This window comes from Fopius arisanus, unplaced genomic scaffold, assembly GCF_000806365.1.
Source record: "Fopius arisanus strain USDA-PBARC FA_bdor unplaced genomic scaffold, ASM80636v1 scaffold00009, whole genome shotgun sequence".
Lineage (NCBI taxonomy): Eukaryota > Metazoa > Arthropoda > Insecta > Hymenoptera > Braconidae > Fopius > Fopius arisanus.
Genome location: NW_011887748.1, coordinates 503007 through 529125, shown reverse-complemented (window position 1 = coordinate 529125; position 26119 = coordinate 503007). Strand labels below are relative to the sequence as shown.

Sequence of the window (26119 nt, the reverse complement as noted above, 5' to 3'; positions counted from 1 at the left end):
ATTCTCCAAAATGATTTATTTGTAAAGGAGAATTTCGAATTTTTTTAATGAGAAAACTCCGGAAGTTTCTAGAAAATTGTGGGAACAACGCGATTGATTGACAAATTTATTATTCAAACGTTTTATATTCGAAGGAATCTCCAATAATCTTCTATATATTTTTTATTTATTTCATTAGAACATTATAACACGTTCCAGACAGTAAATTAGTTCAATAAAATCCTCGGGTTTTATAGTAAACGCATTATTCTGGAAAATTCTAGAATTATCTCTGGACTTGTAATCCCCGAAACATGATTGAATCTCTCTGAATATTCCAACAAAATCTAGAACCATCTAGAAATCTCCAACCCCTCGATCTCCTTGATTAATAAACAAACTTATTCCCTCATTTTTAAACAACAAAAACTAAAGTATTTCGTTTATAAAATCCTAACCGAAAATTTGAGTGTAATAAATCCATTTTTTTCATCAAAACAAGTTTAAAAACAATTGATACAATAATGATTCCTGAATAATTAGTGAATTCTAAAACAATCCAAATTAATTTCGGATGAAAAATAGTTTCGTTGATAAATAAACAAACTCAATATTTTTTCCAGCAAGCAAAACGAGAATTGAAGCTATGAAATGGGTATAAATCATCATTGATGAATTTTATTCAACAATTGACGGGATGATTTTATATAAAATAGTGTAATAACAATATATTATCTTCAATTGTTCGGCTGAGATTCGAGAATCTTCCGGTCCTTTCTTTAGAGCTGTCCAGAAATTTCTGGAGAGTTGCAGATATTTTTTATCGATCGAGTAAAATCTTCGGAGTTGTCAAACCGTACGCAGGGAATTTCAGGGAGCTGCAGTTCTGCGATCAGCTGATTCGTGATTCAATGGAATCCTTAGCCACGTAAGGTAGGAATTTTTTTCGGAACCGTTATGTATTTTAATACGTAGGTAGAAATTGTTGTACACGAGTTACTCGTCGGTGGCTTCGTTGAATTTATTGTGTGTTCAATTGAGAATTTTTACGATGAGTATTGTAACGTGCATTGCACCTGTCAATATCGCTGTCATCAAGTACTGTATGTAAACTTTCGTTAATTTTTATTAAATATTCAATTTTTATTCTGGGAACATACCCCGGGACCCATTCGGAGCGATGAATATTTGTTTCTCTCATTCTTCTTCTAATCATCCTTATCGTTTTTTTATAATTTAAGTCATAATTATTGTTTCTAAAATTTAAATACCAGAGCATATGCTGCGCGCGCATTTGACGCAATTTTCATTGAAATTCAAAAAGTGAATTTCGCTATTCATTGTACGCCTTTTGTCGTGAGAATATTTTTAAACGTGATTAAATTATCAAATTATTGTTAGTATTATCCTTTTTTTATTGTTAAGAAAGTTCGATTGAGAAATTTTTGCAAATATTTTCACTCTAAAAATATTTGTAAGAGAGCTGAGTTAATTTTGGAGTGAGTTGAGTCGAGTATCTTATTCTACCATCTTCCAGTTGATTTACATTAGGGTATTTTTCAAGACTTCAGTTGAGAACTTTTGACCTGTTCCTTATTCATATTTAAAACAGGATTATTTCAAATTTTCAGGGGGAAAACGAGATGAACAGCTCATTCTTCCCGTCAATGATTCGATCAGTGCGTCATTGGATACTGATCAGGTCAGTACTAATTACGTGGCGAATATTTCTAATCAATTCCCATAATAATGAACCCAACGTATTAATTCCACCAAAAATCACAAATATTATCAATTCGATTTACCTGTTGCGCATAATTTTTATTAAATCAATGTAAAAATCATAAAATAATTTCAGTTATGCGCTAAGACCACCATAATGGCAAGTGCAGACTTCGATGCAGATCGAATTTGGCTGAATGGAAGGGAAGAATCAATAAACAATCCTCGATTGCAGAATTGTCTACGAGAAAGTACGACAAAATCCCAAAATTCTACAGACAGAATAAAATTTAATCTTTACAATCAATTGATAATTTTCCAGTTAAAAAACGCGCTCAACTATCGCCTGAGATGGAGAATTGGAAGCTCCACATATGTTCTAAGAATAATTTTCCAACAGCAGCAGGCCTGGCATCGAGTGCAGCTGGTTATGCGTGTTTAAGTGCTGCACTTGCAAAATTGTACAGAGTAGAAGGAGACATAAGTTCAATCGCTCGTTGTGGATCTGGCTCCGCATGCAGAAGTGTTTACGGTGGATTTGTCCGATGGTATGCAGGCACTGACCCCAACGGAAATGATAGTATTGCCAAGCAAATAGTCCCTGCATCTCACTGGCCGGAAATGAGAATATTAATTCTAGTAGTACGTGTAATTTTCCTTTTCGATTTACTCGGGACATTTTCCTGGATTTCTCGACGACTCCCTCCATTTTCTCCATTTTCTTAACTTTCATTTTATCTTCATGCAACAGGTGAATGAGGAGAGAAAAAAAACTTCGAGTGCCATCGGCATGAAAAACGGTGTCTTAACATCAGAACTTCTTAAGTACAGAGCTGAACATTGCGTTCCAAAAAGAGTAGAAGAGATGAATCAGGCGATAATGACTAAAAACTTTGAAAAATTCGCACAGTTGATGATGAAGGACTCCAATCAGATGCATGCGGTGTGTCTAGACACATCGCCTCCTTGTTTTTATCTCAACGACGTCTCTTTCGGTGTCATTGACCTCATTCATGCATACAACGAGGCATCTAACCGTGTGAAAGTATGAAAATATCATTCTTAAATTCAACTACTAAAGATTAATTACAATCGTAAATGCACTCCATTTTTTGCTGACTCTTTTAAAGATTTTATGAAAAAGAGTCAATACATTCTGAAGTTCTCTTTAAATTTTTGAAAAATAATTGTTACAGGTTGGATATACAAATGATGCGGGTCCAAATACTGTCCTTTATCTATTAGAGAAGGACGTGCCAGAAGTATTAGGATTGCTAGATTATTATTTTCCATCGAAGCCCGTCGATAATGTGGAGTACAAAAGGGGAAATCCACCAGCAAGTGCTCCTCTCTCAGAGGAATTGATTTTAAAAATTAATAAAGAGCAAAATTCACCTGGTCAAATTAAATCCATAATCCACACTCACGTGGGTAATGGTCCAACTTATTTAAAGGATCCCAGAGAGCATCTTCTGGACTCGAAAGGCTTGCCTGTGGAGTTGTAATGATTATATCGTATTTTATACAATTTATACTTTAATACTTCAATCTCGACGTTAAAATTGAAGAGGATGTCGAAGGCATGGGGTACGGATTTTCAGTAAATAAAACTCATTCTATGGTGGAGTGATAATCGTGTTTTACATAAATCAGAAACAATTCTTTGTACCTTAACGGTTTGAATTTATGATCCACAATCATCGAGTGGAGTGAACCAGTGGAGCTGTGGCCTGAGGAAGATATTCTATAAATAACTCCGACTCATCCACGTACAAGGAAGAAATCGATAGAAAAATAATTTCCGCATCATTCCTATTCATGGATTGACTCTAATTCATCATTTCGATTCTTTTCCAAGTGAATTTCAAAGAATTGGGGTTGAATACAAGATAATATCAGTAAATACTAAAACATTGAAAGCAAAAATTGCATATAAAAAACCAATTCAAGCGCGCACAATTGTTCTACAGTTGATAGCCATGAATTATTCCAAAGTTAATATGTACATTGAAGATACAGGTGTAAATTACATAGCAATGATTCAAGATTATATGTACAAAATTGTATGTGGATATCAAGATATAAAACATGCAGCTGTTTTGAGAATATTAGAAATTAGAAATGATTTGCGAGCTCAATTGCGCTTGCAATATTTTGAAACCCAGGGCCATCTCTTTGGCTTGTTCTTTGAGTGAGTTCGATTCTCTCTGGAGATCCTTGACCTGTCGTTCAAGATTCCTAATGTTCCTAACATTTATGTGTTCCATATACTTGTCAGCCTCTCTCCTGGATCTTGAAATTCCGTTGTCAGAAGGTCCTTCACAGTTCTCACAGCAATCGGACCAGATTCGAAGATCAATTGACGGAATTTTATCGCAATTAACAAAGCTATTCTCTCCTTCAGGGAGTTGGAAGACATCTTGTTGAACTCTGCTGATATTATCTCCATTATCGCAGAGAATTCTGGCCAAACTGATATGTTTAATCTCCTGTAGCTGTTCTGGTTTGAAGGACGAGGGATTCTCATACCAGAATCTGTCGGCATCACGAGACCTGCGGAATTGCTCCAATAGAAGGCACTTGAAGAGAGGCCCAACTTTGGCATTAGGCAGTTGATCCTCTAAAATTCCACCGACCCAAACATCCATGTTCCCAGGATGTCCATAAATCTCCTTCAGTTTTCTTCTCACTCGTGGATTACTGATTTCCTCAGCGAGATCTTCGAAATCATCAACACTTGACATATTACAATACTTTCTCCATTCCAGATATCCAGGTATTCCATGCTCCCTAGCTCTCTGAATGTTCATGGCAGCTAAATCCAAAGCCACAGCATGAGCAGTCCTGAAGAGCTGCTCAGTGAGTTCAGAATTGAGATTCTGCTCTGGTAATTTGAGTTTGGCAGGTGTAGCAAACATTCCACGAAGTAGAGGATCGACTCCACCCTCATCTACGAGCCTCCAAGGTGAGAAGAATGCATCGCGAAGACTGAGAGGACCCTGAGGAATACTATCAAACGTTTCGTTCAATCTCTCCAAACGCGGTTGAATGAGAGAATGCCCAAATCGTAATGCAGCTGTTGCGAAAACGTTTGAAATCCTGGGATCGAGATCTGGATCATACCCAGGGTATTCCCCAATCAATTCCTCAAGACTCTTTCCAAAAACAGTGGGAATCCAGTGCTGATAAGTGATATGCTGCATCTCAGCTCCAACAATCTTCCTAGCTTCCTGATACAATTTCTCCCCAGACCAGTGAGGATTGAACTCCTCTAAAGCCCTAGCAATTCGATTATGCTCCCTCAACCAAATCGTGTGCATTGCCAGTAATCCCACCTGCTCATTAGCTCTGAAATCCCCAGTAACAAAACAATTTATCGAACTTTCCTGAGGATTTCTTCGACAATCCACAAATTGTCCAGACATATAAGGCAGCATTGGTTTCCTTCCAGGCAATGCAGCACCCTCCCTCAGCAATCCTCGATCATTCTGCAACTCTCGAAGATCTCTAGCTAAACTATCGTCATACCCATACACTTGGGATGCATCTATAAAGCTCGTCAATTGATTCATCTGTTCCCTGGGTGTCATTCCCTCCCCCCAAAGAATACTAGTCATTCCAGATCCACAGACTGCACTGGACCTCACGAAATCAATGCAACGTCGGTTGGTGATCCTGGGATCTCCAGGAGGTACTTCCATCGGAAAACACGGTGCTGCATTATCGCAGGATTTTTTACAATCAATTCCATCCCAGGACTCACTCGAAACCGCGGGAAGGGCGTGATCCAGATCGTGATCCAGGAATTGACCCCATTGCATCAACATGTGCGTCAACTTATCATCTGAAGTGATTTTATTTGTTGAAATAATTTTTGTGGATATCAGTCTTGCAGCGGGTTTTGGAAATCCGAAGTAGAGTCTTGTCTTGTCCCATCCAATTGGCTGAGAAAATCCATTCTCATAAATCGGTTGGAGTATTCTCCTGAATCCTGTGTAGGAAGACCCCCAGGTTGTCTGTTTCAAATTATTACAAGTGCCATCGACAGTTCTGTATTTACTGTGAAAACACAAATTGTTGCATTTTGGTTTTATCCGGTGTCCAGTGCAATCCGAGAGTCTCTCAATCTCCCTAACTTGTTCGGGTGTCAAAATATCGTGATAATTAAAAGGCCCTGAGATATTAGCATTCATCCCTTGATTAACAAATTTTCGGATATTGACTAGAGTTCTCTCGAAAATCTCAGCAGGTCTGGCATTAGCCCTTGCGATTTTATTGGGAAATCTGGCTATTCTGAATGGATCAAAGTGACCAGTGGGGGGTGCGCCATCGATTCCAAATAATTTTCCCAATGTCTGATTGACTGCTCTGTCAATGCTGTCTGTTGCGTCTTGAAAAGCTCGATGGACAATGCTATTAGAAGTAACAAGTACCTGTTTGACTTTTAGAAGACTCTGAGCAGTTGCTCGTCCATAATCATTCACAGCTGTGCACTCGTACCTTCCAGAGTCAGTTAACGTGATGTTTTGGATGTACAAACTTCCTCCACGTGAGATTTTGTACCTGGGAATGACTTCCAAGGCGCTTCCATCCTTCTTCCAGTGGATTATGGGTTTAGGTTCACCTTCGGAGCGACAGGGAAGTTCAACCGTGGCTCCTATTTCTGTTTCCATGTCCTCTGGGGGCTGATACGTCAGTCTTGGAGGGTTGAAATTGCTGGAAACAACATTCAAGTCTGCACTGACCTCCGCCAAACCGTGAATATTTTTCCCTTGACACACATATCTCGCTGAATCTCCAGTGGTTGTCGAAATAATCCGTAGAGTGGTACCCTCATCCTCCAGGAATATCCTGTCGTCTCCTCGAAGCCGCTGGCCATTTCTCCACCATTCAATCCGTGGACTAGGATGACCATCTGCTATGCATGTGAAAAATACGTCATCACCAGCTGTTACGGACTGCGAATTGGGAATTTCTATAAAACGAATGGAGGGTGTCGCTGTTATAATCGCTCTGGCTTTTCTCGATGATGTTGAACCCATTTTACTCTCTGCAATGCACTCGTACTCTCCAACATCGTTCTCAGAAATATCCGAAATAACGAGAGTGCCATCGTCTTTTATGATGCAGCGAGAACCGTCTGGATTGACTTCGTCTGAATTTCTCATCCACTTTATTTTCGGTTTTGGATCTCCTATTACTTTGCAGGTGAAAGAAGCTGTCTCACCAGCTGCCAATTGAACGTCTTCGGGGCCTTCCATTATCTTTGGTACATCTGAGACATAAAATGGAGAGGTGTCAAGTCGAGTTGTTAAACAGTTTGAAATTGAGAAAAGCAACAATTGGAAAAAAAACCTGCGACATTCATTGCGTATTTTTTTAATATATATTAATTAATTATTAATTCCTAATATGCTGATTGAAATATTCAGAGAAAATCCTTTTTTTTTGCACGGGGTGTTTATTTAGAATTTTATTTAAAGATTGAACGTACGGCAATGAAAATCGTCAGTGGACATGGAGGTGAGTGATCGTCCTTCCATCTCCACTGGAGCTCGACAGACAGCCGCTGTTTCCGATGGTCCTTCACGAAGTCTCTCCACAAGCCAAAGAAGATCGCAATCACATACCAGCGCATTGCTATCCAACCTGAGACGTGTCATTGGCCCAACATTTTCAAACGCATCCGCTGGTATTCTGTGGAGTCTATTATTCTGTAAAAATAGTCTCTCCAATTTCGGTAGATTGCTGAATGTACCCGCTTCGATTTCCGTCAGACGATTCTCGTGGAGATAAAGCTGTCGGAGATTTACCAAGTGTGCAAATGCCCCAGCTGACACGGAAGTTATTCGATTTTTGTACAGATATAGAATAGTCAAGTTCGTAAGGCCCACAAATGCATTTGCCGTCAAGTGCCGGACTTTATTATCATTCAGCAAAATTGTATCGAGACTTTTCAATCCATGGAATGTACCCGGTGGTAGATCTGCGATATCGTTGAACCTTAGGTCTCTGAAAGGAAATTAAATGGATTTTAATGAGGCAATAACTCATTCATCGTTTATTTTTCTATTTAATTATTCTGACCCTATGACGTGATTTACTGCTGAGAAAACTAAAAGCCTCCACACCGAGGAACGAGGCATAAATAATTTACTAAAATAGTCTGGGGTACTGTAAACTAAAGTGCGAGGGCGCGAATGACTTGAGCCATTTCACTGGATTTTATTTAACATTTCAAATTCCAGTGGATTAATTCTTCAAATAATAAAGGAAGTCGAATAATTTTTTAAATTTATTTTAAATAAAATAAAATAAATGAAACATATTTTTATTCGAGTTCTCGTGATGTTTTGTTCTACTTTGAGTTAATAAATAAATAAATAATTAAAATCCTGGACTTTGAGGCATTTAACATTCAATGAGAGGTTCATTATTGTAATTCAATTGCATCCTTCTTTTGTCGGAAAAATAATTATGTGTTGGAAAATTATTTGAGGCATTCGGCGCATGCAACATACGTGAAATTATAGTGGGCGATCGAGTTGCTGCAGAACCGTGTCAAAAGATAAATGTTAGGGGTCGGGTCATCGTGAGTGGTCCTTCCACACGGGTTTTATTATTCCTACTTTACTCAATTAATCATAGTGAAAATTAACGATGACACGTCGGGAGAAAAGTGAATAGAGCGTGTTGATATCGAAACGCTCAATTGAAATGATTACGATGCTGAATACATATTGATTTAAATATGAGCAATCCGATGATTGATTACGTGTGGATAATTACGGATAATTATAATTAATGGCAGTTAAATATATCACGACCATTAGATTGCCGACATAGATTTCATAAAAGCAATCGTTTCCCGTCCGATTTTTCAGTGACTTTTCAAATTATTTCATCACAATTATGAGGAGGAATTCACCAGCAATTTGTTAATTATGAATAATTCGAACACGGTGGGTCTGAGGTGAAAATGTTGAGAGACTTTTTTGTAGGTAATTGAATTTTTAACAAAAAAGATCTTTTGGTAAATCTTGATAAAATCAATAGTTTCTGAGATTAGTTTTAACAAAACTGTAAAATTGAACTTTTCTGTTGATTTCTTCATATTTTCATTAGCTGTCCCTTTTACTTACAAAATCGTAGAGTTCCCAGAAACTCTCGGCACTCGGGTGATACCCTGGAACATGCACCGTACAGCAGTCTGATAACACCAGCATTTCCTTGGGCAATCCTTGGAAACATTATCAGCTCTCCCCTGAGGTGATGACAAGACAGGAACAAAAATCCAAATCCAAATGAGTAATTCCCTGAAGATTCTCATATTAAACTCCTGTTCTCTACTCAATCCATCAACTCCTAGAACTCGAAATAGTCGATGGAATGCGTTGAAGTGATTTTTTATGATCCCAAATAAATATCAAGTTTGAGGAGCGCGGGTGCACGAGTAACTGGCCAGTGGTTTCTTCAGCGACTGAACCAATGTGTTTCTAGAGGAATGGTATGAGTCCAGCAAGTGAGATGGAATGAAATAAAAGAAGAGGACAGCATTGAAAGCGGGAGTGGTGCTGAGGGAATGAGGGAATGAGAGGATCAAAGATCAACCTATGGTCCCCGGTTGAAGTGGAAATGAGACAAAAGTAAATCTCCATGAAATACGTGTGTGTGCTGGACTGTTTGAATTCTGATCGGCAACAAAAGCACTTGAAAAAACTTCAAATATCCAATTTACCACGCATAATGACATTAATCCAGTGGCTGTTGCAATTTCCTAGTTTCAGCTCTTACTCATTCGCGGTAGAAAGCCCAGGTTAAATCGCCTCAGGAGATCCTGATGGGGAATGCAAGTCTTGGAGACGCGTTCTTGTCTCTTTATCCTTATTCTCTTTATACTCGGTTTACCCGAGTATCTTTTTGCCTCTGGCGACTAGTTGAACATCTCTATACATTTGAATTTATCTAGTAATTGCTCTAGGTCGATCTTTAAAATCGGTTGGGATGCTAATGAGGCCGAAATTATATGCAAATATCTTCGTAAATATATAAAAAACTAGAACTTTCTACGAAAATTAATTTTTAATTATTTAGATTTCGTAGATGAGCAAGTCAAGAGGAATGAATCGATCGATTGTTTAGACGAGATTGAAAGGGATATCTCTGGATCCAGAGAAAATCGGAAAATTTTTATAGAGAGCTTTTTTAACTAAATCGATTTCCTATCGATCTCCTCGTCGATACTAAATTTATCTGGTGCTTTCTCTAGCTCTATCTTCAAGATATAGAAAATGAAATACAATTTGTCATAAATTTTTTTACTAAATGAATGAATATTATTATCAGTTAGAGGATTGATCAGATAATCAATCCTTTCGCATTTCGATGAAAAAAGTACTCTCCAAATTTCTTTATTCTGGTTTCATCAACAACTCTCACCAGTCTTTTCGAGAGTGAAATGACTCCAACAAACGTTTAAACCAATTCCCAGGGAATTATAAACGTTTTACTAAGTTGGGTCAATTGATAAAAACGATAAAAATGACTGCAACCGTAAGTTTCATAGTGAGAAGAGAAATGAACAGTTGAAAAATACTGGCGCCAGTATAACATAGACGATCTGTTAATTCCAAACGAATACAAAAGGCATTCCGATTTGAGTGTGTTAAAAACACGTACACATGTGGCTGCATTAACAAAGACCCTGAATTTCGTAACCGAGTATTTTTTTTTATTTTCTCTGAGGTCGTTCCAGCTGGTTCCAGGCATTGAGCACAAGTTGATCAGAGGAGGACAGCGGGGGCGGCGACGCAATATGTTCCCCACCAGGATACACATCCACCTCCATCCCGGATTCATCGTTAAACCACATATTGTGTACAGTTTCGACCACCCAAAGGGATTTCTCAGCTTCGCAAAAGTTCCTCTCCAAAAATAACCGATGAGTCAATGCATCTGACCTCCTCTCATCTGGAGCACTGATTCCACCTTTTTTCTTAATCTCCCATCATTTATTTTCATTGCTAATCTTTGTCAATTGATGTATCAATTTTTTTAAAGCCTCTGCGGATAGTCGATAAAACCCTGAGATGTGGGTAAATACGATATGCGGATATTTCATTATCAATAGACACTGTCTTGCGCCATCGTTGAGATTAAGCTTTAAGGGGAGGAAGAGAAATGAAATAACACTGGGAGATTGTAAAAAATTCATGGCAATGGCTGAGTCAAATAAAATTCTTTACTTCTCGTGTAATCAATGGGATCCTCTATCGCTCGAGAATATAATCGTTGAGATTATTTATGGAACGGAGTGATAGGGAAAACGAGATAAGCAACACGATTTTGTCATTATTTTGCTAGTTACTTGAGAAATTGACAACAGAATATTAAAAATATAAAGGAAAAATGTCACTGGATAATTTAATTTCTCATATTTATCATATATATCATATTGTCCATAAAACAGTTTAAATGATTAATTTGGGAAAAATTTGGGATAGTAAAGTGAACGATTGATGTCTCAAATATAAATTTTTATTCAAGTAACCAAGGCCTTCTTGTATTACTCCAGATACACTCATTCACTCATTTATCATATTTACTTTCTTAATCTAACGATCGATTACAATCCAAAGGGATGAGTTTTCCATTATATTCTCGCTCCATTAAACGGGTAACTTCTGTTATTATGTTAAACAGGTGTAGAAAATAACAAAATAGGTCAATCATTAAATTATCATATTTTTACAATCGATGAATAAATTTATCCTACTCCCAGTGCTCGTTCAATAATTCACAATTACATATGCCTAAATATGATACATATTTAGTAGAGAATGATCCAGAAAGAAATGTCTCGCAAAAATTATCAAGGCAAAATATAGTTAATTAATTGATATCTCTGGGCATCCACTATCTCCCTCTCATTGTCTTTCATTTCTCCTTTATTCTTTTATTCCTGTACTTCTATGACTAATAATGATGTCAGCTGTGCAAATAAATTCTAAACAGTGAAGTAACGTCGATGTCACTCTCTCCGCTGAGACCACTGTCATAAAACGAATTAAAATGAAATATCTCTTCACCACTTGTCCCTGCATTTGGAAATTTATACCCTATATACAAATACTTGATTACATCTCAAATGTAAGAGCAACATAAAACGACTGACGAATCGTTTTATATTATACAAATTGAACCGTAATAACAAAAATCCACCATTTTTACCAGTTACGGAAATATTTCGATAACAAATGATTACAAAGACAACATGAAGGGATTTTTTCTCATAGACGAGAGATAAATATCCCACATAGAAAATTTCGCGAGGAAATTCGTAAACTGAGATAATCCAATATTTCCAATGCGATTAAATATCGATGAATTCAAAAAAGTGTTGATTTTACGAGAAAACATCTAAAGACCATTTCTACTGGAAATTCAATCAGCTAGAAGAAAGTCTTCGGGTGTTTCGTTCCTAAATCGTCAGTTTTCGAGATAAATCGATATAAAAATACGATTCGATTGGATTTATCTCAGTTATCAATTCCCGTGGTGTCTCTAAAACCTTTCGTTCATCGAGATGCTTTCATATCCACAAAGGTATGAAAAATAATTTAATTCCCTTACATATCCCCTATCGAATGGATTCACGCTAGTTTCAAGTAGATCGTTCTGTCCCTGACTTTGCAGTGCCTGAGTTCCCTGAGAGCTCGTTGTGCCTCACTAGGTGATGAGAAAGCAACTCTGGCATCACCGGTGGGCATTCCCTTTTCATTATACCTCCTAATGACATTCTCCCTCTTGACATCAAAATCTCTAAAGAACTCAATGATCTCAGTGATATCAGCCTTGAATGGTACATTCTCAAGTGACAGAACGCATCCAGGATTGCCGAAGCCCTCGACATAATCAAGTGAGGGTGGAGGTCCAGGACGATTCATAGCAATGTGCCTAGGTAGTGGCATAATTCCAGGAGGTCCTCTAGGATGGCCAAAGCCACCATTACCAAATCTAGGGGGATGACCCATCGGTGAGAATCTCGGGCGATCCTGCAGTGGCAGGGGAAACGGTTGCTGTGACTCAGAGAATTGTGTATCAGCATTGCCCAGTGTATCCAGCATTTTATTCCTCGCAACGAGCTCTATCGTTGGAAAATTCTTTCCCATTGGGAGTCCACTCTTTCCAGTCGCCCTTACCGCCTCCTCGGCACTCTCAAACTCACAGAAACACTCGCCAGCTGGTGATCCATGATTGTTCAACATCATGTGAATTCTACGCGGTACAATTCCAATGTCCGAGAAAAAATCCTGAATATCACGTTCTATCACCTGAAAAGGTAGTCCCCGCATGATAATACAATCTGGAGTACTAGCCTCACCGAGTGTTTCCTGTTCATGATTACGTTTAGCTTGTGAAAATTTATCATCACTTATTGAAATCGCTGTTATTGATTTTTGTCCTATTTTCATTGGGCTAGCTAATGCTGATTTAGCATCATCAGCTCTAGCTAATTGTACATAAGCCATGTACTGGGATGTGCCGCTGGAGTCTTTTTTCGATGTTATGAAGAGATCATTTATTTTACATTCATCGAATACCTTGGCGATGTCAACTTCTTTGGTGAATGAGGGAAGATCAGCGAGTAAGATGCAGGAGTTTCGTGAATCACTCGTCATTGTATCGGTATTATCATCTGATTTATCGCGCTCTGGTACGTAAGAATCAACGGCTTTGTCGAATAGTGATTCATCGAGTGAACAAACCTCTACCTCTGACCCACGAACAAATCTCGGTACACTCAGTGCCAATTCTTTACCCTCGGGTTTCAAAAATTTGATGTAAGCTATTCCCACTCGGTTACCTTGAGTATCATTAATGAGCTTCAACCCATCTTTACGAATGTAAATACCCTGAAATGCATGTCGAACATCAGCATAAGTAACATTCAGGGGCATATTACGAATCTCGATGCAGTGACCACCAGATTTATCAAATCTAGCTCCATTACCAACATTTCTCGACTTGGGCCTATCCGAATTGCCAGTAAAGCCATCATAATTCGTTGAACTCGTTTGAAAAGCATGAGGATTTCTCCTGCCATCCAATTCCTGCATTTTACTCAGCAAATGTGAATTGCCCCTGGAGTTGCCCCTGAAATTAGAACTCCCGAAGTGAGGAAAATTGTCAAAACCAGCTGATCTGGGAAATCTCAGATCACTCAAACGTGGTGGCCGATCACCTGACCACTGATTGTCGCGATTCAATGAATTAATACTGGACAATCCCAGTGACGGTGGTAATGAGTTAAGACTGAGTGAATTAATTCCCGGAGTTTGAATACCCCCATTAATACCATTGATACCAAATTGATTTGATTGCATAATAGATGTTTGTCCAATTGTTGGAAAATTGATGGATCTCTCAGCGTCCGGTAGTGCAGCAATTCCAGCGCCAAGAATTCCCGGTGCCAGAATCATTGGCAATTGATTTTGCGGTGGTACTTCCCAGATTCCATTATCGATACTATTACCCCCGGATCCATTACCCTTTTTACCCGACCCTTTGCCACTCTGTTTATCTTTAGGAAATGACCCAACAATAACAACTTCGCTGTTATCATCGTCCTGCGCCTCTTTGCGCCTATCACCGTGAGAATTTCTCTTGTTATCACGATCACGGGAACGCGTGCGATCACGTGAGCGTGAACGATCCCTACGTCGTCTACCACGATCACGACGATCACGATCTCTGGATCTACTTCTGTCACGTCTACGTCTGTCTCTACCACGATCACGTCTATCCCTGTCTCTGTCACGATCACGGGATTTCGATCTGTCCCGTGATCTTGATCGATCCCTACGGTCTTTACGTTCTTTTGCGTTATCACTCTCATTATCACGCTCTTTATCGCGTTTAGAGTCAACCGCTGGTGATGATTTCAACTGGATCTGCTGGGAATTGGCTAGAGCTATTCCTGATTGTTGGGGCACTGCTACCGCTGGTGTTTGCATGAATGATTGAAGTGATAGGGTTTGCTGTCTAGCTGTTTCAATCACCTTCTGCATCTCCGTACGGGAACTTAGCAAAAGTTTTATCTTCATCTCTTTGATCTTTCCACCATCGTGCATCATTGCCTGACGGGCATCTTCGTCGGTGCTGTGGGTCAATAATTTCATGTTGTTTTTTTTGGCGATTGTTTCGGTTTTAAATAAATGGGGGAATTGTTCAGGGAGGCAATACCAACGAAGAGTCATAATACGTTGTTTTTTTTTGAGAGACAGATATTTGAAACAACTAGGGGACCAATAGCTGCAGCAAGATGATTTCTTTACCTGAAGGCTATGAAAGCATCGCCCAATTCGCCGCCAACAATGTGGACACCACCCTCGGGGATGCCCAGCCCACGGAAGAATTGACGGATGTCAAGGGCATTTGCTGACCATGCCAAGTTTTGTAGTCTGATTATTACACTCATTATTGAATGCTGTAGGAGTAATTGAGTATAATCTGTAACCGAAGGGAGGTAACAACAGTTGTTAATATACTTTCGGGGTCTTTTCTTGTATTCTTTTCTTCTAGTGAATTTATTTATTTTATTTCCTATTTCAGTTCAGATACTCTTTGGGTGTTAACGAAAAGCTGGTGGATGAACGTTCTCAGATTATAAGAGGGAAGTTAAGAGTTACTCTTTGGAAATCGATGATTATGTGTATACATTGTCCTTGATTGCAGCAATCGACTGGAGAAGCAGACAGCATTAGAACGTCTCATTTCCTAAACGAATTACGAGATTGTACTGAGGTCAAATGTCAGCCGCCTTGAAACTATATCGATCAATGCTGGATGAAATGATAGTGTCTTGCGAACCTTTTGCACTCGTTGTTTTATCGATTATTCTTTAATTATGTGGATTCATTGAATTATTGAAGTGAACAATTTTTTATTGAAATTTTGTTTGGATGTTTAATATTTATTATTCAGGAAAGAATTGAGCAGTTGCATATAGTTTGGGCTCATTACAAAGGTGGAAGTATAAGTATCGAGACGAAAAAATTATTATTCCAATTAATTGATAATCTAATGGAGTTTGATATTAAATAAAAAATATTGAAAGTGTCGATTTTGCACTCTCGTTTTTCATTTTATTTGTGTGGATGAAGAATCGATGGATAATCAGTAGAATTCAATTCATAAATCGCTTGAGATTCCCCCCAGACCGAGTTTTGAAATAAAAAAAGCAACAATAATATTAATAATAATAATAATAATAATGCGAGAAAGATTTCACCTGATGTGTAAATCACTGCAAACTAAAGAGCGTCGAGAAATTGTCAGTAAGAAAATCTAGTAAAGGCTATTTTTTAAATTCTGTTTTAATGAGTTTGTCTCACTGAAAATAGTACCATTATTCCAGAAAGAAATTGCCATAATTGAAATGCTGATTTAAATTATTCCGAAGAAAATTCGGAATAAAAGTTTCAACGGATTAATTTATGCGTACTAATTGCGATGAGAATTACCCAAAGAAAAATATGTGTTACTTTTCGGTTTAACGAACTAAAAAAAAAATCTTTATTCTACAGAATGGACTTCCACCATTTTTTAAATTTTTGCTACATGAATTTTGCATTACGATCTTGGCACCGGAATTTTTTAAACGCCCACATTATTCAAACTGCTTTCTACAGTTTTAATTTTTATTTATATAAATCCAGAGTTCAATAAATAATTTAATAGTACACAGTTAAATAGATTTTATATTTTACTTCCATGAAATCTATTCAAATTAAGCCTGCCGAATAACGCATAATAAATTAATCAGTTACAAATTTAAATTATGCAATGTGCAATTCAGATTGTACAATTAGTTCATTTGAATATTTATATCGTTTGAGCATGGGGAGTGCAGTTCCTGCAAAAAAGGTCTTAATGCAAAACATGATGTGACTCAGAAAATTAAGAGACTACATTATTCCCGGCGATATGTAATTTTGTCAAGAAAATTACATGCTAGTCATGAAGCATCATAAATAATTTCCACAAGCAAGCAATTCTCGATTCAATTTTCATAATTAACGAGAGAAAAATATCGATTCTAAACAAGAATTTTTTCAAGTGCATAATATAGTGACGACAAATGTTTTTTTCAAATTAGACGCATCCTGAAGGGTCTATTGCTGCTACAGGCAATAAAAAATATTTGATAGTCTGAAAAAAAAAATCTAATACTACCTTGAACAAAATGAAAAATATATTAAGATTCCCCACCAATCACCGAGACTATCTCACTCATTACAATTGAAACAAAATTGTTCGATTAGAGAAATAGAGTTCCTTCTATTCCTTCTATACTAACAAAGATAATAAAAATATAATAGAAGTAATAAATCATGAACCGTGAAAACGCCTTGACTGTACCTCCCGCATAAATGAAAATTCCCAAAAAATTAATTGAAAATAATTCACCGCCGCAGTAATATAAAGCAACGATTCCAAAGTCGACATCCATCATCTCGTTAAGGTAAACCGAAAAATTCTCCTCAGCTCAATCATTTTCTTGTGCTCCGATGTCATAAGAGTGCACAAATTCATTTTTCCATGGTATTATCCCACAGCCTCCTAGTAAAATCGATAATAGAGATGTTGACCCAACGCTGAGATATGACGAGAATACATCAGTGCGGCTCTCGAGTAAATTGATGCAGAACGTGCAATGAAAAGCCGGCAGTGGAAAATCTAACTCTGCCTCGGCATGATGACGAAACATATTCAAACTGGATTGAATTCAATACTGATTCATTGGATAAACAGCCAGGCTCCATGTTCTTAACAATTGATCGCATTGTTGGAAGCTCATCAAAAAATTAAAGCTTCAACGTTTTTAAAAGTATTCGACAATCAGGAAATAAGAGTGTGTGAATAAGAGCATAAAATTAACTGAAAGTTACTCAAAAATTGACCACTGACTCATCGATTCGATATCAATGATTCACATATTATTTCAAACAACTCTCAATAATTAGGAATCAGCTGTCACGTATGGTCTTATCGTCGTTGGATTATCGTTTTAATAAAGTGGAATACGATGGAATGCGTTCATCAGCGTGGAACTGCTTCTGAGATTGACTGCTCCAAGGACAAAGTCAAGTACTACTGGAATAATTTTCCAGCAGTGATCGTTAATTTTCGGTGATAATTTTGATTGTACGAGTGGATCATCGAGATAAACTTTGCTACTTAATACTCGTTATCGTTCCCTCGATATTCCGATTTTTGCTTCATCTGCTGCCTCAACTTACCTCCACGATGGAATTTATTTTAAGAAAAGGTAATGGGTATACTTGTGGACTAGTGTAACCGAACAAGTACAAGTAACTTTTGGTGTATCTCAATTTATTTTTATAATATATAAAGACCGATATAGTCTTTGGATTCGAAGTGCTCCAGTATTAATAGAAAAAATAGTGCAGGGAGCGTGTAGTGCCCTGGAATCATTATCTCTCCAAATGATTAGGGGGATAGAGAAATATCGGGATTAACGAGAGCTGTTGCCACCAATAAAATGTAATTCTCCTCTCAAGTACATTTTTTTGGACGGTCTACTTACCTTTCAACGAAAAAAACTCATCCAATAAACAAAGATCGATTTGATAGATTATTCAAAAAAAGTTGCATTAAAGGGCGCACCCCCGCAATTAGCGCTGAGTTTTTAAAAAATAATGAAGTGACTCCCCTGAGTGAATGTCACTACTCGAATTTAAATTAATACCCTCACGAACATTACTAGGTTTATGAATAAAATTACCTTAACAGGAACTCGACAAAGGATTTCCAGTCTTCGAGCGTGAAGTTCTAAAATGTGCGTTAATGCAAGGAGATAATCGACGATATATTCAATTTATCGAAGATCCGTGGCTTTGTTGATTGGCAGAAAGACGAAGTTGAGAAAGCTCCTGTCCCATGGCAAAATCACACGGAAATTGTTCATCGCATCGCGTCAAAATACCTGGCATATATCTATATATGTGTACATATATATTTTGCAAAATTTTTATTTTATCCTTTTCAATTCGCTTTCAATACGTTGATTATCCTTGGTCTTGATCAGAGGCGCCTAATTAATACGATTCAGCCTATAATCCTGCAACACACACCATTTTTTTTCTATTTGGTTTTGTCGTACCTTGTTGTTCTTCGATTTATATTTCAGCATTAATAAATCATGGCATCTCCGTCATTGATGAATTAAAAACATGATACAAAACAAATAGACTCAGTCCTCATCTCTTCGTCGTCTTTCATAAATATCTCCGAAACTAATGGAGACAGCAAAATTTTCGTAAGAACTTTTTTTCCACCTCTTAACTAGCTCTACACAAAAGTTCATAACGAAAATTCTACTATCTCGCTCCGTGTCGGAGATATCTCTAAAAAAACTCACCCAAGACCATCTTTTCCAATTTGACAACGGAAATTATTCTGAACAAATCAACTCTGGATGATGCGCACTTTATATAATTAATAAACTCACCAGCCGCAGAAAATCGTTGAAACTGGAGTGAAGCCTTGCAATGAAACCCGCTTGTGACGAATGAAAAAAAATGAAACGAAACTTCCCTTTGTCACACAGTCAAACGAGAAAAATGTCTCTGTAGCATTTGTTTTATATCTCCACGCGTTAATCGAGTAAAAAGTTCAGTAAATTAACGTCCAAGTGTGAAAGTAGCTCTGTGTTTTATCGGAGATGATTTCGACGACACCCCGACGACGACGAGCATCACAAAGATGGCGGACAATAGAATAGCCGATTTTGTTGGCAAGGGGACGCTAGGGAGAGGGCAATCCTTGCGATTGGACAAGAGAACCCCTTTTTTACTGCTTTCGAATTTGCTAATGGAACACAACTAATAGCACTCAACCATTCTAATCCTCCATTCAATAAATCACGATAATATCCAGAGAAAATTTTGTTTAAAAAAAAAACGTATTTTTAACGCTCCAGTTCGTCAACAACGAGAGAATGAATTTATCTGCCTGTCCTCATGGGGATTGGCCCTGACAAATCAATTTTCTTATTTTATCATTTTCTTCCTCACTCGGAGATAATTTCACACGGCTATTGCTGCAGGATCAATTTGTTTCCAATTTATAAACAATTTCTATTTCTATTTGGATTTGTTAAAAGACACTTGTCGATTATCGGTGAAAATCTTTGGAGTAATTGTTGTAGAGAGACTTATAGCAACGACACAATCTAGAATTACTCGTCACCGTGTCACGTCGGTACAGAAGTCTTGGCGATTTTAGTTTGACAGTTGACAGCTGGCGCCACTGTCAATTTATTGATAATATGTTTGGCCCGTTTGGCCTCTAGGTCAGAGATTTCTCTATTTAGGTCTCCACTCTTGAGGTTTTGCTTCGAGGCAGACGCTTTTGGTGCATCGGTGTAATTATCTCCAATATCTGGAGTCTATTTATCAAATTGGTGAACTTGTTCAATTATTTTTATCCATTTTATTGATATAATAATACCACAGAGAATGGCGATGACAACAACTCAGGTTAAGGGCAGTGGCTGGCCGAGACGAGCAAGTAATAGCTCATTCGAAGGCAAACCAGTAGTCAATCCATCAGTCACCATCAATAGAACAGTGAATTTGTAAGTAATCCATCTCTTCATTATTTGGGGATCATCTGTGAGTAAATATTCATGGAATATTTTCTTATCCGCTTCACTATTAAAAATAATATTAAGGACGACTCAATTCGCCTGGAAGCTGTTTATTTCCGGGAGCTTCTATTTGTGTGTACTCCGAAAGTGATAAAAATTTAGATCTTTCTGTCGGGTTTTTGGAGTTTACACTAGAACGTGACAGGACTTAACGATATTAAAATATATGTCATTGAGCCCAATTTGAGCATTTCAGATAATTTTTTCTGTTTACAAGCAGTGAAAACACATTTTGTTATGGTTTGACTATTCAATATGTGGGAGATGCTTACATTCAAACTTAGAGCTAAAGACTTAAAAAAAATGAGGCAATACAATTTATTGTTAGTTCTTCTTTGTAAAAATTGCTACACTCGTTACTTTTCCAATGGAAACATTAATTTTGCGTTAATTCCACTGAATCATGTGATTAATAAATTCCTGTGTGTTGGATTTATTATTTAAACGTGAAAGTGAACATTTTGCACGTAACATCATGATAATTAAAAAATGCCTCGCAAACAAACTGGAATGATTAAATTTTCAAATAATTACTGGCTCAAGGAATATCTCTTCTTTCAAAATATTTTAATCCTCATGTAATGAGCATTGAGATAATCGTTTGAGAAATGAGCGGGGAAGAATAATCCTTGTATTAGAATTTTTTGTTAATTGGACTATGATGTATATTAATTAGAATTTTTTAATTCTAGATATCCATTAAAGAATTACACCTTTGGAACGAAGGAACCCTTGTTCGAGAAAGATCCCTCTGTTCCAGCTAGATTTCAACGTATGAGAGATGAATTCGATAAAATTGGTATGCGTCGAAGTGTAGAGGGTGTACTTCTCGTTCACGAGCACGGATTACCCCACGTTCTGTTACTCCAACTGGGTACGACGTTTTTCAAATTGTAAGTATCCTCTCCACTCTAGCCACTTCCTCAACTCAGGAAAACAACTCATTTAACTCTATCGAGGGTTTTGATTAAATAATTCTGTTAAAATTATGCCGTTTGCTCCCACAGACCTGGAGGTGAGCTGAACGCTGGTGAGGACGAGGTGGAGGGCTTAAAACGACTTTTGACTGAAGCCTTGGGTCGTCAGGACGGAGTAAAACAAGAGTGGCTCATAGAAGACACGATTGGCAACTGGTGGAGACCGAATTTTGAACCCCCGCAATATCCATACGTGCCACCTCACGTCACAAAACCGAAAGAGCACAAGAGATTATTTCTAGTACAACTACAGGAAAAAGGTAATTATCAATTGAAAATGATACGTACCAATTTTAAATTTGAAAATATTGATAATTATTTTTTATTGCAGCCTTTTTCGCTGTCCCCAAGAATTATAAACTAGTAGCTGCTCCACTCTTTGAATTATATGACTATTCTCAAGGATATGGACCGATAATTTCGTCATTGCCGCAGTCCCTGTGCCGGTGAGCATGAATAGTCTCAAATTGAATGGAAAAAATATTATTATAAATATTAATTGCTGGGATTTAATTGAATTTATTGGATTTGTTTCAGATTCAACTTTATTTACATGTGAATTCCCTCATAAAAATTCCATCATGATGACGTTACGATGAATTGTGTTTAATTTAAGTGAATCAGAAGAGAAAAAAAAACTACAGTGTGAAAAAATGTACAATATGTGGATGTATGAACGTGCGTGGTTGACAATGTTTTCGCTACATTGTACTGCTCTTTGCATATGGAGTATATAATCATTTATATAGAATAAAATAGAATAAAATCGTATTTTGACAGTGCCCACACCATAATATTTTAATTGTTGCATAATGTGTACATAAAATTTAATGTTTTCAGTAAGAAATTAAATAATCTGTGAGAATCTACGACTATGGAAAAAAAATTGGAGAATCTCCTACATATTTTCCATTTATAGAATTAAATATATTTCGTTGTAGAAGAGATTTTCTGGTCATTGGTACGCAGAGGGTTGAAATAAAATAATCTATAAGTCAGTTCGGATTATTTAAATTTGCAATAAGCCTGAAGGTTTGAATTTATTCATGGGATTCAGTTCGAAATTCTCTCTTTGGGGATGTTTGATATTTTAATTAGAGTTAATTAATCTACCACTTCAATTCCTTCATCACGCCAAACTTCCTAACGCCGAGCGCTAATTTATTTCTCTCCTGGCAATTAGCGGAGCTATACGCGTTAGAAATTGGACTTATAATTCAAAAACTTATCTCATCAAATCATTGAATCTGACTCCACCAAAATTATCTCTTTAAAATGTTGTCGCTAATTGCACCGTTACTATTTGCAATTTTCTTAGTGAATTAATTTATGACGTTCAAGGAATTTTAATAGAATATTTCCTGCGTTTATGTTTAATATAATGGGGTAATAGAGAAATTCATCACGTAGACGGGTGAAATTCTTGAATTTATAATTTATTAGTTATGGGTAAACACTCCTAGTAAAAAATAATGCAGGATAAACTTGGTCTACGGTGAATTCCACAATTTCTCCCTGGAACGACAAAAAAACAACAATTTTTTAAACCCTTGATGGAAAAAAAAGACAAGGGCCTCAAGAGCGGTAAAGTCAGATCATACAAAAAGATTGTATCGCACACACGTATTCTGCGCTCGAACATCCATGGTCTTACAATGCCGCGGATGCATATAAAAAATAAAAAGTGAATGAAAAGAATGGAGAAAAGGTAAAAAATGAAGAAGAAAGAGGTAAGAAAACTGCGCGTACTTGAGCGCACGCGCAGATCGTCCTGAGAGTGTGTACATGCCATTAACGACTCGTCGCAAGTTATTTATGGGCCATTAATTAGGGGCCGGATAAAAGTGAATGCTATAAAATTATAGAACAGACCCCAAGTACTTGAGTCGGCGCATCTGGTATCCAAGCATCACAAACTTTACGATTATTTTTTTTTCATTTATTTCAACTTGAAATAGAATTTGCGAGAATGAGGGAAAACGTCATTATTTATTATTTTTTAAACTTCATTAGTCGGTTCTATTTATTCAGAAATTCCAAATTTCTGTCGACCGCGCAAAATCACTAAAATACCTGATCATTGAATTAATTATTAATTATTCTGTTATTACTAATAAAGTGATCGAAAGTTATGAAAAAAAATGTAGGGAAAAATAGGAAATTCAATTAACTTTGTTGTAAAAATTTCCTCTGATTTAATTTCTCTGCTAAGTCCAATTAATTTAGATTCTAATGAAAATTCTTGTTGTATCTTTGAACAACTTTGAATAATCTTTATTTATCAAATTGCGTTCGGCAAAGTGCCACGAGTGATGAATTGAAAGGCCGAGGTAAAGTTAAAGAGCATAAAATAGGATAAGAGGTAAATAAGTGAATAAAAAAACAATGAGGCAAGAGTAAGTGTTGGAGAATGCATTTTATTATCGAGTCACCTGTATTTTATTAGAGGCTCACACGAGTGTCTTTCTCAGTTAATTCGTTATTACTATCGGCGGGTATTTCTTCCTCATCGTAAGTAAAAGTCTCGGGTACCTACATAAATTCAAGTGGAGCTCAAATGATATCAGGTTTATGTAATGTATTCAATGAACCGTTTCCTCTGAATAATGAGCAAATGCCAGCAGTTTATTGTGACATTTCTATTCACCCTGCCGATTCAGCGCAATTAGCAGGTAGTAACTTTAATTACAGATTATTTGTATAAGGAATTATACACCTTACGGTTTAATTCACATCATGCCATTCGCGCTTCGATTGCTCCGTCACCTGTGTAATTAAGTTATTTACATCTCCAATTACTCATTGTTAAGTTATAAGGGATTTTAATGAAGTTGCTAATGAGATGGCGTAATGAAACGCGGGAGATGTGATGGGTGGGAAAAATTAAGTGAAAACACTCACAAGTTAATTGTTTTGTGAAAATCTATTGCATATTGTTTATCGATATATACTCGATATATACTCGGTATTTATATATTTTTAGACTTCCATTTCGCCAATTATTTTTGAAGGACTTATAAGAGTGAATTCTCTTCTAATTCTTACGTTCATGGAAACATTAATTGTTTTCCGTAAAATAAAATTGATATTAAAAATAATAATAGACTGTCATATCCAAGTCAATCAGTAATTAATTAATGAATAAATTGATAATTGATATAGATAAATTCCGATCTATTCAGAACGAAGAAAAATAAATAATAAATGTTGCTGTGATATTCGCAATTTAAATCTGATCAATTTTGCGGTTAAAATTTGCAAAAAAAAAATAGCAAAAGTGATGGGAAAAGATTTACATCTTGAACTATTCAATGACGACTTGAACCGGGTCTCCACAGGCATATTATTCTCACTGGAGTTCCATCTTTTTTCAACAAAACCCGAGTGTTAAAATAACAGAATAAAACGGTATATCTGAATTGGTCTTATTAAGACGGCGTCTTTTTGGGATGTGGTAAAAGAGACTGGACCTGGACGTGCTTCCAACAGTAGAGTCTGTAATCAGTAGCCCTTTTGCCGCCATACAAGTGAGTACCAGGTACGAGAGAATGGTGAACCAGACAGAGATGGTCCTGTGGATCCCCAAAATGGTTGTTGAACGCAAATGAAAGGAGAAGCCAAGGCGAAAAGATCAGGAGGTCTCTTGTGGGTTTGGCTTCTCGCGCAATTCCAAAGAGCGTTCAGTTTTATTTCTCCCTTACCACTTCTTGTTTTGGGCTTTGCTTGGGCCCCTCGGTTTCACGTCCTCTTCTTCAGTCATGTGAAATACCGAGAGTCGAAATCGAAACTGAGAGCACGGGGCCAATTACTCCAACGTCTTCACTCTCCCAGGGCGCCTGGCGTCCCGTCGCGTCCGCTGCATCTGCTTTCTCCCGTCTCCTTTGTTTCCCTTTTCCTTTTTTTATTATTTTTTGCCCCTTTATCCCATCTCTTCCCCTCATAGTTTTTCAAAATTACTGCCAGCTCCAATTTGTTCCATCCCTTTTTCTGTTTTTTTTTTTTTGCATGATAAAACATGTGGTGATAAATGCTCATTCCGGATACGGAATTTTTGAGGAAATTATCCGCAAAAAAATCCCGGGAAATTTCTATCGCACAGAATTCGAGATTTCGGAGATTATAGTTTTTAAAAACAACAACAATAGTAATAATAATAATACAGTGGATGGTTTCGTTAATTAGTGGTTAATTTAATTCATTCTTCTTCCGTAGATGATGAGGAAATGTTGAACAACGCGGAAATCCTGAGAATATAATACTAATAATATAATAATAAATATAAATATAATAAAATAAAAATTGTTAATTTAAAAAAATAATTTGTGACGCGAATATTCGTTATTTCCCTGTCATGAATGATACATAAAGTCATCTTCAGTGTAACCCGAGGAAAAATGAAGGAAATAATTTAATTTCAAAGTAATTACATGGTAATAACAGTAATTACTCGGTGGATTCAGAAAATTTGCTTGTTTTGCTCGGCAGGAATGATTTTTTTTCCCCGAGTGAATTCTTCTCGATGGAGTGCAGAGGTCTATACCCGGTCGCAATGATCAAAGATAAAAGAAAAAAGAAATCTCTAGACGGGGGCTTTCATAAAATCAATATTAATTGCCAGGTTGTATTGATGCTGACGAGCGTCCGGGTGCGTTGAATATTCAAGTGTGCGAGGAGTCGGTTCAACCTCATCAGCAAAAAGTCGTTT

At 37.0% G+C, this 26119-nt stretch overlaps 4 protein-coding genes across 5 annotated transcripts; 2 read left to right on the top strand and 2 right to left on the bottom strand.

The window, feature by feature from the left end:
• Nucleotides 1-848: 848 nt before the first annotated feature.
• Mvd (mevalonate diphosphate decarboxylase) lies at nucleotides 849-3807 on the top strand. Of its 2 annotated transcripts, none has more exons than XM_011316811.1 (6): nucleotides 849-912; nucleotides 1611-1681; nucleotides 1838-1952; nucleotides 2024-2343; nucleotides 2453-2746; nucleotides 2898-3807. In XM_011316811.1, exons 3-6 carry the CDS (start codon nucleotides 1859-1861, stop codon nucleotides 3204-3206), a joined length of 1017 nt encoding a protein of 338 aa, XP_011315113.1. In that variant the 5' UTR covers nucleotides 849-912; nucleotides 1611-1681; nucleotides 1838-1858; the 3' UTR covers nucleotides 3207-3807. The 2 variants fall into 2 exon arrangements, with proteins under 2 accessions (XP_011315113.1, XP_011315112.1); XM_011316810.1 differs by lacking the exon at nucleotides 849-912 and adding an exon at nucleotides 922-1082.
• Pxn (Peroxidasin) lies at nucleotides 3319-9170 on the bottom strand. The gene is made up of 3 exons (XM_011316812.1): nucleotides 8844-9170; nucleotides 7196-7713; nucleotides 3319-6976 (listed from the first exon to the last, which is right to left on the bottom strand). The coding sequence occupies exons 1-3, from the start codon at nucleotides 9029-9031 to the stop codon at nucleotides 3810-3812; spliced, it is 3873 nt and encodes a 1290-aa protein (XP_011315114.1). The 5' UTR covers nucleotides 9032-9170; the 3' UTR covers nucleotides 3319-3809.
• A 2052-nt stretch (nucleotides 9171-11222) lies between these two features.
• On the bottom strand, nucleotides 11223-19995 carry LOC105274021 (uncharacterized protein DDB_G0283697). Its single transcript, XM_011316808.1, has 4 exons — nucleotides 19238-19995; nucleotides 18512-18847; nucleotides 15039-15213; nucleotides 11223-14862 (listed from the first exon to the last, which is right to left on the bottom strand). Exons 3-4 carry the CDS (start codon nucleotides 15179-15181, stop codon nucleotides 12354-12356), a joined length of 2652 nt encoding a protein of 883 aa, XP_011315110.1. The 5' UTR covers nucleotides 15182-15213; nucleotides 18512-18847; nucleotides 19238-19995; the 3' UTR covers nucleotides 11223-12353.
• A 57-nt stretch (nucleotides 19996-20052) lies between these two features.
• Cpsf5 (cleavage and polyadenylation specificity factor subunit 5) lies at nucleotides 20053-22200 on the top strand. Its single transcript, XM_011316807.1, has 6 exons — nucleotides 20053-20152; nucleotides 20244-20365; nucleotides 21130-21330; nucleotides 21445-21674; nucleotides 21746-21860; nucleotides 21952-22200. The coding sequence occupies exons 2-6, from the start codon at nucleotides 20247-20249 to the stop codon at nucleotides 21971-21973; spliced, it is 687 nt and encodes a 228-aa protein (XP_011315109.1). The 5' UTR covers nucleotides 20053-20152; nucleotides 20244-20246; the 3' UTR covers nucleotides 21974-22200.
• Nucleotides 22201-26119: the final 3919 nt, after the last annotated feature.

Bases quoted from the DNA above. Each gene is read 5' to 3' on its own strand.
- Mvd (XM_011316810.1), top strand. From the start codon at position 1,031: ATGAGTATTGTAACGTGCATTGCACCTGTCAATATCGCTGTCATCAAG. The intron at 1,083-1,610 runs GTATGTAAACTT...TCAAATTTTCAG, and splicing joins TATCGCTGTCATCAAGTACT to GGGGAAAACGAGATGAACAG. The intron at 1,682-1,837 runs GTCAGTACTAAT...AAATAATTTCAG, and splicing joins CGTCATTGGATACTGATCAG to TTATGCGCTAAGACCACCAT.
- Pxn (XM_011316812.1), bottom strand. From the start codon at position 9,031: ATGAGAATCTTCAGGGAATTACTCATTTGGATTTGGATTTTTGTTCCT. The intron at 7,714-8,843 runs GTAAGTAAAAGG...ATTTCCTTTCAG, and splicing joins TCTGGGAACTCTACGATTTT to AGACCTAAGGTTCAACGATA. The intron at 6,977-7,195 runs GTACGTTCAATC...TTTATGTCTCAG, and splicing joins CACTGACGATTTTCATTGCC to ATGTACCAAAGATAATGGAA.
- LOC105274021 (XM_011316808.1), bottom strand. From the start codon at position 15,181: ATGAGTGTAATAATCAGACTACAAAACTTGGCATGGTCAGCAAATGCC. The intron at 14,863-15,038 runs GTAAAGAAATCA...ATTGACCCACAG, and splicing joins GATGCTTTCATAGCCTTCAG to CACCGACGAAGATGCCCGTC.
- Cpsf5 (XM_011316807.1), top strand. From the start codon at position 20,247: ATGGCGATGACAACAACTCAGGTTAAGGGCAGTGGCTGGCCGAGACGA. The intron at 20,366-21,129 runs GTAAGTAATCCA...TTTTAATTCTAG, and splicing joins ATCAATAGAACAGTGAATTT to ATATCCATTAAAGAATTACA. The intron at 21,861-21,951 runs GTGAGCATGAAT...GATTTGTTTCAG, and splicing joins TTGCCGCAGTCCCTGTGCCG to ATTCAACTTTATTTACATGT.